General features: G+C 35.9%; 2 protein-coding genes across 3 annotated transcripts; one reads left to right on the top strand and one right to left on the bottom strand.

Moving 5' to 3' along the window:
* Positions 1-874: 874 nt before the first annotated feature.
* On the bottom strand, positions 875-7,089 carry LOC117435095 (uncharacterized). Of its 2 annotated transcripts, XM_059003135.1 has the most exons (9): positions 6,801-7,089; positions 5,862-5,920; positions 4,904-5,082; positions 3,813-3,934; positions 3,326-3,392; positions 2,753-2,909; positions 1,764-1,909; positions 1,570-1,680; positions 875-1,236 (listed from the first exon to the last, which is right to left on the bottom strand). In XM_059003135.1, exons 3-9 carry the CDS (start codon positions 5,054-5,056, stop codon positions 1,033-1,035), a joined length of 960 nt encoding a protein of 319 aa, XP_058859118.1. In that variant the 5' UTR covers positions 5,057-5,082; positions 5,862-5,920; positions 6,801-7,089; the 3' UTR covers positions 875-1,032. The 2 variants fall into 2 exon arrangements, with proteins under 2 accessions (XP_058859118.1, XP_033913925.3); XM_034058034.3 differs by lacking the exon at positions 5,862-5,920 and having other exon boundaries at positions 6,805-7,089.
* On the top strand, positions 5,956-16,007 carry LOC117435091 (uncharacterized). Its single transcript, XM_034058030.3, has 12 exons — positions 5,956-6,151; positions 7,902-8,246; positions 8,765-9,088; positions 9,469-9,570; positions 10,024-10,446; positions 10,960-11,346; positions 11,858-12,172; positions 12,301-12,621; positions 12,815-13,123; positions 13,604-13,915; positions 14,460-14,765; positions 14,861-16,007. Exons 1-12 carry the CDS (start codon positions 6,073-6,075, stop codon positions 15,157-15,159), a joined length of 3,522 nt encoding a protein of 1,173 aa, XP_033913921.3. The 5' UTR covers positions 5,956-6,072; the 3' UTR covers positions 15,160-16,007.
* Positions 16,008-17,331: the final 1,324 nt, after the last annotated feature.

Raw genomic sequence — 17,331 nt, 5'->3', positions numbered from 1 at the left:
TTGCAATTGCAGATGTGCAAAAAACAATATCCCATATGTTGTTTAGTGCATGTGCACTGCAGAACCTGGAAAATGTGCCAGAACAACAGACCTGGAGGAAGATTTCAAGAGTTCATGGTAGATGATCTGTAGATTAGTTAAACAGTTTGAAGGACATTCCCTTTTCTTTTACTTTAAGTTTTAAAAGTACATATTTCCTTATGTTCAGTCAAACTTAAGAAGTTAGTATATTAAGATTATTGTTAACAAAAAAAATGAAGCAATCTGTTCCTTTGTTATGGTTATGAAAAGACCTGTAAAGGATGGTGCCAGCTAAAAGTAACCATGAGTGTTGTTCATGTTGAGTCTGTCCGTCTATTAATTGTCACCTTTGTAATTCATAGAAGACTAAATATGTGAGCTGTCGCTAATCAGCCAGCATCAAACCCGGACTACACTGCACTACTGTTTCACTGTTGCTGTATAAATCACCACTTGCACTAGGAGCACTCACTGCTAGAATTCGTGACCGTGTCTGTGTATAGTGTGTGTTATTTTTATTATTATTTCGGGACTGAACCCTGTGGTTTACCTGCGTTATATACATTGTTGTGTAGAGCCAGGTATTATTATTTAAGGTTGCCAAACAAGCAACCCAGCACAAATAAAGAGTTATTTATTTATTTTTTACCGTAAACTGTGTTGTATTTGTTATTACTGAGCACTGCATTACCTCTTCACCTGCGCACTGCAAACCACTTTGCCACAAGGACATACTAGTTGCATTTTTGTGATAACTATTTTTGTTAGTACAACAGATGTTATTACTCTGAATGTGCAACCTATTATATATAATATAGTGTGTGGTTTATAAAGCAGATGAAAAGAAAACAAATTTACTTCTGAGAAGTGATTTTGTATTACTGTATAGAAATGTATGATACTGAGGAGCTGTCAGACAAGAACTGTAATAGCCAACAATAATCCATGCATTGACAATATTATTTAAAAGCAAGAAGCAAAAACAATGTGGATTTGTATAATGCACTAGTTTTAGACTGACAGATTCTTCTTGTTTGCATTTTCGTAAGACACGTCTACACGGTCCGTAACATACTGAAGTGCACTGACAGGAGGGTATTTGTTTGATCCATCACAGCAAGAAATTATTTCATCTTTATCAGGATGAACAAAGAAAGCCACAGACTGTCTTGAGGTGTTCATCTTGTCATCAGGGGGCAGTAAAACTCTGTGGAACTGGTATAAGAAAATAAAAAAACAATATTTTGAATCTAACCACTTTTAATCTGATTTTGTATAGTATTTAACTAGTAAATGCATTCAGCAATTCTGGGGTTGGTTGGAGCAACCTATACCCGCAGGAGCTTTTAGAGCATTTTAGTACCAGTGCAGTAAAATGCTTTAAAAAACCAGCTGTATATCATTTAGTATCATTTGATTGGACAATCTGTATTTTGCTACCACAAGTCAAATATTTAACAGCTATAAAAAACGCTACTGTTTACTAGTTTGTTGGCATGTACAGTGCAGGCACTCATGTCACAAAAGCATTGATGTGTGTAGTCTTACCGTTGACACCAGCACATCAGAGGTCCACCTCTGCATCAAGTCCGCTATGTTTACAAGCACAGTGCCAGGAATGCAAGGGGCAGAAATGTACTGCCCTGATCTGTGCATTACCTGTTTTAACAGACAATGAAATGTTAAATGATCTGAAAATAACATTATAGATTTAAAATTAGCCTTGCATTAGAAGAGTATACCTCTAAACCTCCAGACTCATCTTGAAACAGCAAGGTCACGCTCCCATAATCACTATGCTCTCCACATCGGACCTGATTCGGCTTCACGGTCACGTTATGCAACGGTGGGTAATACAGAGTTCTGAGGGTGGTGCAATTTTTATTACCTAAAAAAAAAATAAAAAAAACTGTTTGAGTATGTGAACTACAGAAGCTGTTCCAGAAAAACAGATCAACCTGCTAATCTGAAATGGTGAAACGTCCCCCTAAAAATTTAAATCAATACACAATCTGGTCTATCAAGGTCTTTTGTCATACCCACTGTTGCAGACCCTAACTAGCAAGGGGAATATTAACAGACATCCCTGAGATGCAGTCTGCAGAACATCAACAAGTTAATTTACACAAAAGCATGATTTATATATTGCAGGGGCTTCAATGTTTTGTTCAACCCTTTCTCACCCATCTCACTATCTCCTGTGTAAGTAATCTTAAAAACCTATTGTTTGTGATTTACCAGGGTTGCTTTTGTACAAAGTACAAGGCAGAGGTGGTTATATGGCAGTGCAAAGTTCACTAAGCTTAGTGCAACACTAATAAGAAACAGCTAAAAAGAAGTCAACACAGAATAGCAGTTAAAACTGCATGCCAAAGAATGACTTTGTATACGCATTACACTGCAGGCAATGCCTGAGAAATTATTTATAATACATGTATTTACTGGGATACACTCAAAGGAGTGCTTACCAAGACAGTAAAATCTATGCTTGTAGCCGTTTCCAGCACTATCACTGTGACCCCTATTTCTTCTTCTAAAGACATTATTGGTGTTTATTTTGCTACAATAAGCTTTAAATATATCTTACATCCTAAAACCTTGTTTTGTCCATGAAGTTATTATTATTAAAGAAAGCAATCTCAAAAGAGAAATGAAAAGAAAAAAAAACAGCTTTGAATTTAGTGCTACTTATTGAACTCTTGCCTGGTCTGAACAATGTCATTATACTCACTGCCAATCAGTTTGTGTTTTTTAACAAAGAAGTCTCTCTCCAGACCCAGGCTCAAAGCAGTCACTTCCAGAACCCTCAGCGCGAGCGCTTTACATCTTCTGAAGAACGAGTCCAGGACCTCCTGAAACTCAGGAATGGAAGCATCAGAGGGCCACTTCTAATGGCAAAAGAAAAGAGGAGGAACAAGTCAGAACAGAACAGCAGCAACACGCAGAATAGCATTTCTATCCATGCATAATATCAGCAAAACCGGACAAGTAGGTCCCAAGATATAGCCTTGGACAATTTTGAATCAGTAACATGAACAATATAGCACTCTTACATTCCTACAGTAGTATGTGCCCAACCAATCAGAGGCCAGAACCACCTGTATTGTTTCTATAAAATAAGAATGCCCCTTACCAACAATTGGATAAGCATATTCTGAAGATATTGATAGTGTGACAAATGTACAAATGGCACCTGTACTATATGCAAGTTTCATGACAACTATAGAGAATAATAATAATAATAATAATAATAATAATAATAATAATAATAATAATAATAATAATAATAATAAAACAGACTTACTAGTTCACTGTCTATGGTTGAAACATTAAAGGCCTCTTTAAGATCTCCAGGGCGTTGAGGACTTAACCTGAAAAAAAAGGTATTTTGAAAACACCATAAGGAAGGTAGTAATAAAAATCTACAATATAATTGGCTTGTATAGTTATGAAAAAAAAAAAAAAAACACAGTAGTAATAACCACAGAGCGCATTGAGCGTATAAGCAGACAACAGTCTTCTATGATGTTCCGAGAGGCAAGGATGTTAAACAGGCAAGGCAGACTGTTGTCAAAAACACTGTTGCATCCTCTATAGTATTAATAGCTATAATAAAACCATGCTCTTTTAATTGAATTTTGATCTTGTTTTTTATCTATTAAATGTACTTTAATTAAATGAGTCATTCGGGGGATAGGTTGCTGTGCTATGTATTACAATATTTTACTGTGTCCTGGATATTGCAGGATATACTGATTTTTTTATTTTTTTTTATAACAGACAGCACAAACCTTTCAGTCTCTGTTGACACCCAGCCATTAAAATTCTCATGACCACTGTTCCTTGCACACTGCTTCTTTGTTTCTTCTGGCAAAACGAAGAATTTCTTGCAGACATCCATGACTCTGTTAACCTGGGATACAATAACATTATTAAATCCCTACTACACAGTATTTTATTTCCAGATTGTAAAATCGTTTTATACAGTCAATTCTAGTTAAAACATACTTGAATTAGACACATTTCCTGATGCTATGAATTTTCTATATAGTCCAGGCCGAATTTAGCAGTTGTTTATTGTAAATTACGTCTTATAATAGGAATTCACTTTACACACTTTTTCTGTTGGTGTGGATGCTTTGTAGGTGCCCTCTTTTTTGCTGGTCCCTTGAAATTATTATGAAAGACAAGAGTTTAGTGTATATAATTCTGACACTTTAGTGTTCCTTCAAGTTATCCTATAGCCCCATATACTCTACTCTTCAGTAGGGTTGTCAACAGGCTCCAGAATCTCGGGACACTTTAAGGCAGGTCAGATTTTTTAACTTGCCACTCTAAATTGCAATGTATTCAACATGTAAAGTGAGTGTGAATTGCTTGAACAGTTTAGTAAATGTATTTAATTGTTTAACTGTGGTGGCGATTCTATCCGGAGAGCCTAGTAACAATGATTAATCGTATTGGCTGAATTTTTTATACAGTAAACAATATCTATAAAAATAGCACAACACCATTATTATAGGTAACTTTGCACTCACTTGCACTCTTTCATTTAACCTTGTGACAGCAGGTAAAGTTTCTATTTGTTTAATATTTCTTGCTTCACACAGTCCTGCCTTGTCAGAGACTCAAAAAGCCAATCAGCTGCTGTATAGGTCTGATTGATGGAAATGATCCTCACAGGCAGGTGTGTGCTTTTGGTAACAATTACGTAAAACAATTCAATTAATTTAGTGACGGTTCACACAATTCACACTCGCTTTACATGTCGAATACATTGCAGTTTAGAGAGGTGAGTTACAAAACCTGACCTGCCTTAAAGTGTCCCGAGATTCTGGAGCCTGTTGACAACCCTACTCTGTAGTGACTTTTTTGTCCTCACCTCCTGTTGTTCAATGCCAGTATTTTCCAGGTAGACAAATGCAGTGCCACTAAATGCTTGTTTTATCTCTTCAATCATAACACTCAGTCTTTCATCCGGAATCTGATCTTCACCCAATTTGTAGGCATTAAAATTAACCACTGGAATATCCATCTTAGGGGAGTCAAACCTCAGAGACCCTGAAAGACAGAAAAGACATGATGACCGTTGATTTTTCTTGGAATTTTTTAGTCTGTTTCATTTTTGTAAAAACATTATCCGCCCTCGTTTCAACAGGTACAATTTGTCTTAATTATGTTTAAAAACCTAAGCATGTTTCCTACTAATTACGTACTGTCATACTTTGCCAGTGTTTCTGTTTTCCTTGGGAAAAAGTGACATTTACTTCAAAAGTTTAATGCATTTTTTAACATAGCGAAAATCAACAACATTTAACAAGGCTCCATTGACTCTCAATAGTAAAATTTCTCTCTTTATATCCCAGCTTTTTAAACTAGACAAAATAATAATATTTTTTTGCCCAATCCCTCTTATCACCTTTTATGTCATTAACAATAGTTATTTTAATGTTTAAATTCAGTTCTTCTACATAACGGATAAGGGCTACTCGTTTAAGACAAGGATCTTGCCATCTTAAATATAAGAACCAATTAAAAAAATAACATTTCTTTGAAGAATATCAATGTTTCTCAAGTTTCTTCTTAAGAAGTAAGTTAAGAAAATGGTAAAGAAAATTCTTAAGAAAAAATGTGAATAGCAGTTATTCTTAACTTTCTTATAAACTTAATGGTGGATTTAAGAACTAAAGTTTCAAAAGTACGCCTCCTTTTGAAATCACCTTAATACAGACTTATAATAAAATAAAACAAACACAGATCAGTATTTGAGTATCAAGCATCTAGAATGACTGCAAATATCAAATCAAGTTTAAGGGACAGTGAAACGTGAAGCAGCTTACTATCACTGCAGTAGTTATTTATTTATTGCGCGCAACTTGCATCCACTGTTTTGTTGGGGCTATTAAAAACCATGACACATAGGCAGGGCGTTAGAAGTTGTAGAAAACGAAAGTAAAACTGTGCCTCTGTTTCGGCAGCATGATTATGTGAAATGGCGGAGACAAACTTGCTTAAATATTATTCTACAGATTTCTAAGATATCTGGTGAAAATGAGCAGGAGAATCGACCGTAGAACGCGTATTGTGTTCCTTTGTCTTGTACTGCACGTTAATCAATATCTTGCAAAAGGTAGGTACAATTATTTCTGTCAACACGGTGGTAAAAACGACAGTTGGCCTGTATGGGGAAAAAAATGCCTAGCTATATATTCGACCTTTATGATTATTTATGACTATTATGGGTTCTCATTCATTCAGTTCTGCAGTTTTCTCTGTTCTTTTTCATTATTTTTATATGGTGTATACAGGGTTGTCAGTTAGTTTTAAGGTATGGCACTGGTACCTAGTAGGGAGCACCGATCTCAGTTGTTTATTTCCGGTTTGATGTTATGCCTGTAATTTGAATATACATTTCTAAAGTATAAATCAGGGGTCAGAATCATAGAGGAGCCGCACAAAACAATGCTGAGTTACTTAATTCCAAACGCCAGCTACATGTTCCGCTGCTAGCCTGTTAAAGGTTTTATAACTATATCCCCTTCCATTGTTATTATATATATATATATGTGTGTATATATATATATATATATATATATATATATAGTAATCTGGGGATATTTTGGACGTCGTTGAACATTGGACAGAAATGAAAAAAAGTTATTTTTTGCAATAAAACACTAAGTTTTACTTTTTAAATTAAACAAACTATACATTGTTTTAAAGCCCAGGTTCTTAGGTTTCTAATGATCCGTTTAGTTGTATTCTATTCTTGGGTTTACCTACCTTTTTTGTATTTGTCCGAGGAGTGAAAATGACTACAAACATCGTGGTCAAACTTTCATCTGTACTCAGGCCAGCCTGAGCTCGCACGCAGATCTGCTCTGTATTGTCAGGCAGTGATCTGTCCTGTTATCTCAAAGTAGTGCGACTTCTTTCGGGTAATTTTGGACAGAAACAGTTCTGCATATGTGCCAAGGATAATAAAATTATTATTATCCTTGAGATGTACTACATTACTGTACCGCATACAACTTTACCGCAGGTATGTGATTTTCATGTCGTCACCGTTCACGTGAGGGTGTTAACCTTAAATCTCGCGATAAGAATTTCAGAATAGGAAATCCTCATAGCTGAAGGGCATTCGATTTCAGAGACTTTCTCCGGTGTCCAATGTTGAAATGAGGACACATCTTAAATAAAAAAAGGGTCTTTAAGTCACGTGTTACAAAAATGTTTCAACTCTATTATATAGCCCTAAGGTATACCTGTAAATATATAACAAACTTAGTTCAAAAAAATGAATTATAAAAAAGTACTACAAAAAATGTGTCAAAACTGTCCAAAATAGCCCCAGATTACGATTATATATATATATATATATATATATATATATATATATATATATATATATATAACCATTTCCATTTCTCTAAACCAGAGCTGACCCATGACAACCAGCAGGCTCTTAAAAAAAACCCAGAAAATCACAAATACAAACTGAAAATGTTGTAAAAATCAGAGTCTGTAACCCTGAATAGGTAAATACTTCTTCAGTATTACATTGCTTAACACTTTGACTGTATTCCATAAATACAACCAGTTTTAACTTTCATACTTTACCTCTACATTTACCAGGTGTTTTGTCAATAGTTTATCGATTAAAATACTGGTGACAGCAGGAAATTGATTTGATTGTACATCATTTATTATATTGAAGCATGGTTTTGACCTATTCAGACCCGTTTGATACTCTATATGTAAAACAAGATAATTGTTATAAAAGTATCAATAGATGTTAACTTTCATGTAATATTTTTCTTTTACTTGGGCATAGTAGTTGCATTTTTTTGTGATAATGAACTATTTTCTTATTACAACAGACTTTACTCTGGAAGTGGATGATCCCATACATGCTTTGGTAAATCAAAATGTTAGCCTGAAATGCTTGATAGTGGAGAAAATACCCGAAGAATGGATTAACAATAATTTTGGAGTCCAGTGGAAGATAAACTCTAAGGATAAGATGGAGGAAGTCCTGTACACATATAATGCAGGGGAAATTACCAGCAAAAGGGAAGGAGCAAGTATATCTCAGGATGCCGTGAAAATAAAAAATGCTTCGCTTTCTCTTCCAAACATACAATTTAAAGAAGAAGGAGACTACACGTGTGTTGTTTTTAATACTCCTTGGAAATCTGAAAAAACCTTTAAAGTAACTGTATCTTGTAAGTGTTCTTGTTATATAAGTCTTCCAATATAATTCACATTTCTATAACGGCCACAAGGATCCCAAAATGCTTCACACACACAAAAAGAAAAATTAAACCATTATGTTGAAAAGAGTCTAATACAACATTTTAAAAGTTGTTTTAATTGTATCTTTAGAAAAACTAAAATAAAAAAAAAACTAGTTTGTAAAAAAAAAAAATACAGTTTAATTGTAAAATTAGAAAAAACAAGATTAAACATTTTAATTTCACACCTGATTATCTTGTTATTTTCTCGTTTGCAGTTTCTTGTAGGTTAAAACATATTTGCCATACACATTGTAGTTGTTACATATAATGAATACTCCATGAGTGCTGTGGTTATTTCACTCATGATAGCTATAAACAACCCATCAGACTTCTTCAGGGACTTGTGGGTTATTCTGCTCTCTTCATTCATAAATGAACTACAGTACTCTATGAATATGCCTTGTGTATCCTGTATATATTTTGCTAATGCTCTGCTCTTTGAACAGCATACCCAGAAGTTACTCTCACACCTGAAGACCTTAAAATCCTGCTAGGTAACGAGAAGTCACTGGAGTGTAAAGTGTCAGGATTTTATCCTGAGAAGATTGAAATTGCTTGGAAAAAATCTAAAGATGGAAAGGTTACAGCGGTATCAAGTGATCATGTCTGCACAGGAACACCGGCCATTAACAGTGATCAAACTTTCAGTATAACTAGTAGTCTCAGACTACAGCCATCGCTTGAGGATAATGGCAATGTTTATCAATGTGAGGTGATGCATAGAACATTCAAAACACCACTTGTTTTTGAATCGAGACTCTCTGTTGAAGGTGTGTCATTTTTATGTGTATCTGTATTTTTGTATTTCTATTTCTATAGCTAAATCTATATATCATTTTTACATTTCAGTGTATTTATATTTGAATAGCACGTTATACATTATATTGATTCATTGACATGTTTATCTATCTTTCTATCTATCTATTTATTTAGGATTCCATACTATAGTAGTATTGGTGTCATGTGAACAACCACATATTCCATTTAGCTTACAGCTGCTGTCCCTAGACAGGTATTGATGGTTAAAGTAACACCTCTATGAAAACATTCCTTATTACAGTACATTTCATATTTTCTGGTTAAAAACATTGTTGTAGTGCACCCAATTAATTGGTACAGTAATGCTTTATGCTTCTTTGTTTCCATTTAGAGAGTCAATCCAGTGGTTCTTTAATTGCTGGAATTTTGATACCCGTGCTTCTTATTTTATTGGTGATTACAGCAGTATCTTTGTATATGAGATTTAAAGCAGGTAAGCAACCCATTTAATGAAGTAAGTTAAATGTATGCTATTCCTCACTACAGTGTTCCTTGTTCAAAATTGAATGTTCTAAATGTAAGTGGCTATTTAAGGTTTTATACTTTAATTACAGTGAGAAAGAACCAGGTAATATATGTAATTGGCAATAAAAAAAATGACAGTATACGTTTCAAGAGCTAGCAAAAACTTAATAATAATAATTGACTTTAAAAAGTAAAGTTCTTTTGGGACATGAGGAATTCAGTAGCAATATCCTCAGTGCACAATATAGAAGTAGCTTCCCATTTATGCATATATCCCCTATAGGACATTCAGGAGACAAATATATATATATGTAGTTAAAACTTAATGTCTGCAGGGATATTAGTTTACAATATTAGCATTTGACACGCATAAATGAATATGTTGAGATGTTGTAAATAATACTTGAATTTTGTTTTTCAGTTCTACCTAAAGTTACCGAATTGAACATTCCTGGTCCTATAAAACATAAAGACAAGGCAACTATTTCCAGTGTGGTGTCTGGGTTTCGACCTGATGTTATTGATGTAATCTTAAAGCTGAAAAGAAGCAGCCAAGATTGCATTGACATTTTTAAATGGCATAACCAACAACCAATTACCTCAAAGAGGTTGGACAACTATGATGAAATTATCCCTATAAATGGCACAGTCGACCAGGACCCACACGGCTCATTTAAAGCCATCATTACCGAGATGGAGAAACACAGTGACGGCACATTCAGTATCATATGTACCATATCAGTAACTCCAGACATTGACATGGATGCTGGGGCAGAACTGGTTCTGGAAGTCCAGCATTCGGCAGTAACTATTAGAAAATCTGTAACCATTACAGTTGTCGGAGGTAAGGCACACTTTATTGAATGATCAAACAAATAAGAACTTGTATAAACACAGAAGAATGAAAGGTGATGGTGGTGGTTTACAAGAAGCTATATAGCTAGCTATAACATGCAAGAAGTCAGTATTGTGATCTGTACTAGCACATCTCACATGCTATACCAGTTCAGATCTCTAGAAAGTGCAATGGTGGAGCCACTTGTGTAACTTCCAATGTAATTTTACAGCACACTTGTATAATCATAGTTGCCCTAAGATTTATCCACCACAAAAGCTACTGTTTCTGATATGTTACCACTTAAGGTGTTTAAAGATTTAAACAACAAAAAATGTATTCATGACACCGTTCCAGACTGCTGTTGGTTTCTTCAAAAATGACTGTGTACAAAACAAAAAAATGCTGGTCTTCTTTATCAAATAATTAGACTTATTTAATTTTGTTGTCTTTATACCCTCCAGCAATTATTACAGATACAGAAGGACTGTTTTCTAACTGGTATTATTTGATCTGTTACAGTAAAGCCAAGAATACACAAAGTTATCGTGCCACCTGTTGTGATTCACAATGAACTTGTGGCTTTGACTTGCCCAATCAATGGATTCAAACCCAGACCAGCAGCCATCACCTGGCACAAAAAGGAAGTGAATGGAAAAGAAAAGGAAGTATTGAGGCTAGAACCTGATGGCAAATTGGTTGTGGAAAAAAACCGTGAAGGAAAAAAACCAAAATACTCCCATGGAATAAGTGAGATGGAATATGAAGAAGATAGCACACATGATGTTATAAGTATTTTAACATTTGTTCCAACGATACAAGATGACAATGAGGCCTCATACATCTGTAAAGTTTATCACGTAGCTACCGAGATTACACAAGAAACAAAGGAGACTATCTATGTAAAAGGTAAATGATCAAATTAAACTTTGCAGTTACTGTATTAATACATATAGTATACATAAATCTAGAGCTCATGAATGGATGTTGTTTTATCTAAAAGCAAATCAATTGTAATAATTTGTATTATTACAAAACAGCAATTCTAGCAAACAACATAAGTGGCATAAGTCAAAATTAAAGCTGTTGGTGCCAATACTTGGTAACTCCCAATTTTTTGAAGCCAAGAAAACCAGTTCTGACATTTGTGGTGGGATTTTTGATTTGTTGCAGTAAGTGAGTGAGTTTCCAGGTTCTTGCTATGCCTATTACTGTATATCGGACATTGTTGTGTCATGCACCGGGTTTGCACCCAGTCTCTGTCCTGTTACACAAGCCCAGACATATTTTATCATGGTGCTGTTATCTTTACAGCACCTTTTAAAAATACTAACACAAACTATGGTAACTGTGGGGGCAGTAGTGTGTTACTATGGTGGAGATGCCAGGCTTATACTGTATTATTATTATTTTTTTTTAGCTGCACCCAAACTGGATGCTATCCAGCTTTCACCTGATGTGCCACAGAGCGAGAGCCTTCTCACCTTATCCTGTCGAGTGCACTCATATTTCCCACAAGCCACCCTTGAGATCGTTTGGTATTTGGAAGGTAAACGGGTGGAAGAAGGAACACAAATTGGCGATGTTATCAAGGCAAATGATGGTTTATTCTATTGCACAAGTTTCTTCAAAATGATTCCAACCTGGAGAGATGTTGGTAAGGTGTTTACCTGCGAGGTTAGGCATGAAAGTATTGCAGAGCCCAGGACAGTCGAATGGAAATTGGATGAACTGGGTAAGTAAACTGTTTTTTATAAGATAAGGTGATGCATCAGCTATTATCACAATATAACTGAATTCAGTTTTTAAATAAATTGCTAGTTATTGAATTGATTTCTGATGTGTTTCTTTCTTTTTGAATAGTTTCAGTTCCAGTAGTAACTGACATCAAAAGTGACCCACCTTTACCGGAGATCGGGAAGCCGATGACTTTATCCTGTGTCGTAAAGGATTACTACCCAAAAGATTGCACAATCGCGTGGGTACAAGGATTTGAAAGAACTGATGATGGCATGGAGACCGACGAGCCTGAATTCGATGAAGAAAGGAGGGTCTACAGTCGGAAAACCCAAAGGACATTCATACCAACTATGGAGGATTATGGGTCTGAATACACTGTGGAGATTGTGCACCAGGGCATAACTCAGAGACCCCCCAAAAACGTGTTTGTCATGAAATTCAAAGGTAATTACCAAATAAACTAATAATAATAATAATAATAATAATAATAATAATAATAAAGTACATTAGTATTAGTAAAGATGGATCTAAACAGAAATAAAGGATGAAAACGAACTCACATATTCCACAGGAAGAGTATGTACAGTAAATGGTAGAAATGACCAGGTTGTGTGTTCTTTTATTATTACAATTCCAGGTGTTCCTACGGTTGGGGACATTATTAAAGGCACGGATGTTGTTGACTACGGACAGCCAGTTACCCTTTCCTGTGACGTCACAGGATTCCTTCCCAAAGAAATCCAAGCTGAGTGGCTACACAATGGCAAAAAAGTCCATAACAATGGGATCAAACTTAGCGGCCCAGATGAAAATGGTTTTTACAGTCTTCGAAGCATTTATCAGCTGACCCCAACCGCACATGATTTTAACAAAGATGTTTTATTTTCGGTGAAACATCAAACCTTGAAGAAAGCAGTTATAAAAGAGGCCTATATATCTCTTTCTGGTATGTAAACAACTTTGCCATTCATCATGCTATAGTTTAAGACATGCTAATGCTATGCATTTTTAATGCTTTTAAATTATGCTTTTTTATTGCAATGCTTTTTACATAAGTTACATAAAGTAATAGTAGCTAACAAAATAATCTATAGACAGATGTGCAGATTTAAAAGATTTTAAATTGATTGTTTATTTACAGGAAAGAAGCCAGCAAATGACCTTAGAAGTACAAGACAGGCTAAAAGCAATTTTATTTAACCCAGTGTAGTACCAGATGTCATTTTTTAAATTAAAATACATGTTTGCTATAACACGTGTTTCTTTCAAAGCTGCACATTTGAGACCTATAAAATGAAAAGATGTGCCCGGTGGAGACATTGTATGGAACTATTTGTTTAGCTGCAGCTACTTTATTTACACTATACTGTATGTGTTTACTGTTCTCATAATGTTATACTAATTATATAACTTCCTTTTTGTTTAGCTAAGCCACCGATTGTATCCAATTTAATAATCGAGCCTCAAACTCCAGAAATCAGTCGAAAACTAAGAATGTCTCTGACTATAGAGGATTATTCCCCTGAAGAAATCAAAGTAGAATGGTACAGATATAAGGGATCATTTGAAAAAAAACCAGTGACAACTTGTACAGTTGCTGAAAATGGCCTGTTCCGTGGGAAAAGTGTCTTAGAATTCATACCCAAAGCCACTGACCAGGGAGGTCCTATCAGATGTGAGGTGATGCACCCAGTAACTAAGGAAATGAAAGAAAAGAGTTTTGTGCTGTTTCTGAAAGGTTTGTAATCCAATTTGTTATTCCAGGCAAAATCACTCTACTTCAGCAAATTGTTTGGCACACATTAAACAGTGGGGGAAAATGTTTTTAAATAAACACTAAGTAGATCTGCCAGACATTTTTACACAGCCTGACAGCTCTTTTCAGTATTCTAACCAGCTGAAATTCATGTTCATGGTGATGTAGCAGAGAAGCCTGTATGTATGTCTCACATTTTTACATATATCTAGAAAACCACTTATCCAAATGTGCTGAAACTTGGTAAGACAAGTTAACAGGGTATCAGAATTTGTCCATCACTAAGCACAAATATCACATGTGTACATATGTCTAGAGAGCATTTATTTACAACTGTAGAATCATTTTATCTTGTTCCTACTCTCTCTTTGCAGTCTTTTTCTTGAATATTATTTAGTCTGTTGGAGTAAGTTTTGTTTAGAATTACAAAATGAAACACGCAGGAGTTCAAAAAAAGTTAATTATTACATGGTTGTAATCACAAAATATCGACATACTTACCTTTTTTTTGTATTTTATTTCCCAGACTGCCCTGTTCTGTCAGAGATTAATTGTCATCCAAAATTCCCCAAATTGGGCGAGCAGGCCACTCTGACTTGTAACATAAGCAAATTCAAACCAAAGGATATCCAAGTTGTTTGGTTCAATAATAAAACTAAAATCCAGAGTGGAGTCAATACCAGTGAGCCGAAATGTCATGACGATGGTTATTACTATTTAACTACTGAGCTCACAACAACAGCATTGGGAAAAGGAGACAAATATGTGCTTCAAGTCTCCCACCAGCTTTTAGATGAACCAATGAGAAAGGAATACGTAATGGGGCTAAACAGTAAGTGTGCTTTGAACAACTACAATGAGTACATTTAAAACAGGTATTTATCTTTTCTGGCGCTGTACTTATTTTTTTTGTTTCTTAAACTTTAGAAACAACAGAAGAATCCCAAATAAAGTGTTTGCAGAAGAACCCGAAAGCCGGCGAGGAGCTCACCCTAGAATGCACTTTCAAGGGACTGAAAGAATCAGCAGAGATTATCTGGCATAATAATGGGTTACTTCTGGATGCGGAAACATGGGTCAACAAACCATCAAGAGATCCACCGGGAATCATCTCCACCTTAACTTTGACACCAGCTGAATCAGAGACAAAGTGTGAAATTGTATGTGAAGCGTCTGACTGTTATCTGCCTGTAGGGGATCACAAGTTAACCCTATACCTCTGTTAACTGTATTTCCAATGAACTTTAAAGACTGGACGCGATGAAGATCCATGCCTGGATAACCTCTCAGTGCATTGAACATCTGCACGCTCTTAATTATATGTGTTATGAATCATAGCTATGATATTAAATGAATGATATCTAACAACATAATTCCATTAGCTACATAGGCTCAAATGTGCAGATTTGAAAGAAACACATATTGTAATATACCGGTATTTTCATTTTGAAACAGACACCTGCTACAGCACTAGATTAAAGGAAGTTCTCAGGTTGCTTACCATGCCTTCCAGGAAGTCTGTTACTGCTTTACTTCCTTTATAATTTCACCCCAGTTGTGTCTTCTGCTGTAGTATGTTATTGGGTGAAAGCTTGGAAGTTAGTAAGGGAAGCAGCTGATTGGTTACGGACAGGAATGAAGTCAGTGAAGGGATGAGGACAATTTCACCATTCTGGTGAAATGACGGTCTAAAAGCAGGCTTGCGAACAGAGATTTCTCTAACCTAGTGGTAGTACCAGATAACATGTTTTGAAATTAAAGTACATGTGTGCTAAAATGTATTTCTTTCACAACTACACATTATCATGAATGGATGTTCATGGTGGGGAAAACTTTTTTAATTATTTTTTTAAAATTATACTAACGAAACTATTTTGTTAATATAATTACTTAAACTGATATAACTAAGATATATTGTCTAACAGAATGAACTCTGTCCAGATAAAATGATGACATTTTGTAAGTATTATGCTTTATTTTATCAAAAACGAAAAAAAAACAAAAAAAAAAAACTTTGCATTTACTTCTATGGTAGACATTGTTATAAATTAATGGAAATGGAACTGATATATAATCATCAATCAGGATACTTTTGAAGTCAGAAATCAGTTAATTAAGTACAAATATTTATATTTCTATTGCTTAACATCTCTAAGCTGCAGCAGAGCCTGTAAAACACACCCATAAACCCCTGCTGCTGCAGGTATAGCAGGGGCGTGTCAGCTCAGAGTGACAATACTGTATTCTTCCAAGGGTGAAGGCGTTTCAGCTGAAACTGCCTTTAGGGAATGTAAACAAACAGTCAAGTCAACAAGGTCTGGTTTCTAATAAAGGACAGGTAGATAAACTACAAGTAATTAATAACTGTTATTCTGGATCTTCATATCTTTGTATACATTGAACATGAATGTGGGACAACTTTAACATACTGTACAGTACTTGTAGCAACAACACATATTGTTTAGCAGAGGCACTTAATAGAGCAGTAAGGAAATACATTCTTGTGTTAACATTTAAGCTGGTCATAAACAAAATGTTAGGTTACGGATGTAACCCTGGTTCCCTGAAAGAGAAGACGACCAACAACCATACTTTTGGGATATGCCTGCCACAGGTCAGGCATATTTTAAGCTGCTGATAGGCCCCTCCGCGGAGTGACGTTCTTGGTCCCGCCTCACCGAGGTAATAAATAGTCACTGCACTGAGATCTCACTCTCTTTTGCATCGAACCCACGAATGCGAGTGATGCGACCTCGCAAGGTTTGTTGGTCATCTTCTCTTTCAGGGAACCAGGGTTACATCCGTAACCTAACGTTCCCTTTCAATTCGAAGCCACCACAAGGTAGTATGAGCGGACAGCATATGAGGGATGTCTCACTACTGCCATCTAGTGTTGGTGGTGTGAGCATGCAACCTCAAGGACCTTTGTGCCTAGTGAAGGCACAGTGGGATCTACCACATTAAGTCGGTAGAACCTGGTGTATGTATGCGGAGTAGCCCAGCTAGCCGCAGTACAAATATCAGTCAATGAGGCACCTCAAAAGAGGGCCCATGACGTAGCCACACCTCTGGTAGAGTGTGTGTCCACCCTCCCTGGTGGGGTTAGGCCGGCCTTAGTATATGCAGTCTAGACTGTGTCCACAATCCAATGGGACAGCTGCTGCTTAGAGAGGGCTTGGCCTCGGGTCCTTTCATCATGACAGATGAAAAGCTGGTCAGACTGACGCAGTGCTCTCCTTTTATCCACATAACCTCTCAATGCCCAAACAGGGCAAAGGGAATTCAGTCTCCCATCTGTCTCCTCTGCAAAGGGACGGGATGGAAAGCCTCCAGTTCCACTGACTGATTCAAGTGAAAAGCTGTAGTCACCTTAGGGAGGAAAGAAGGGTTCGCGCACA

This window comes from Acipenser ruthenus, chromosome 28, assembly GCF_902713425.1.
Source record: "Acipenser ruthenus chromosome 28, fAciRut3.2 maternal haplotype, whole genome shotgun sequence".
Classification (NCBI taxonomy): domain Eukaryota; kingdom Metazoa; phylum Chordata; class Actinopteri; order Acipenseriformes; family Acipenseridae; genus Acipenser; species Acipenser ruthenus.
This window is presented reverse-complemented; position numbering and strand designations above follow the sequence as displayed.

What these genes read in the sequence shown, in the direction of transcription:
- LOC117435095 (XM_059003135.1), bottom strand. Translation starts at nt 5,056, where the DNA reads ATGGATATTCCAGTGGTTAATTTTAATGCCTACAAATTGGGTGAAGAT. An exon ending in CTGGCATTGAACAACAGGAG is followed by an intron (nt 3,935 to 4,903) that starts GTGAGGACAAAA and finishes ATTGTATCCCAG; the next exon opens with GTTAACAGAGTCATGGATGT. An exon ending in CAACCATAGACAGTGAACTA is followed by an intron (nt 2,910 to 3,325) that starts GTAAGTCTGTTT and finishes TTTTGCCATTAG; the next exon opens with AAGTGGCCCTCTGATGCTTC.
- LOC117435091 (XM_034058030.3), top strand. Translation starts at nt 6,073, where the DNA reads ATGAGCAGGAGAATCGACCGTAGAACGCGTATTGTGTTCCTTTGTCTT. An exon ending in GGAGACTATCTATGTAAAAG is followed by an intron (nt 11,347 to 11,857) that starts GTAAATGATCAA and finishes ATTTTTTTTTAG; the next exon opens with CTGCACCCAAACTGGATGCT. An exon ending in ATACGTAATGGGGCTAAACA is followed by an intron (nt 14,766 to 14,860) that starts GTAAGTGTGCTT and finishes CTTAAACTTTAG; the next exon opens with AAACAACAGAAGAATCCCAA.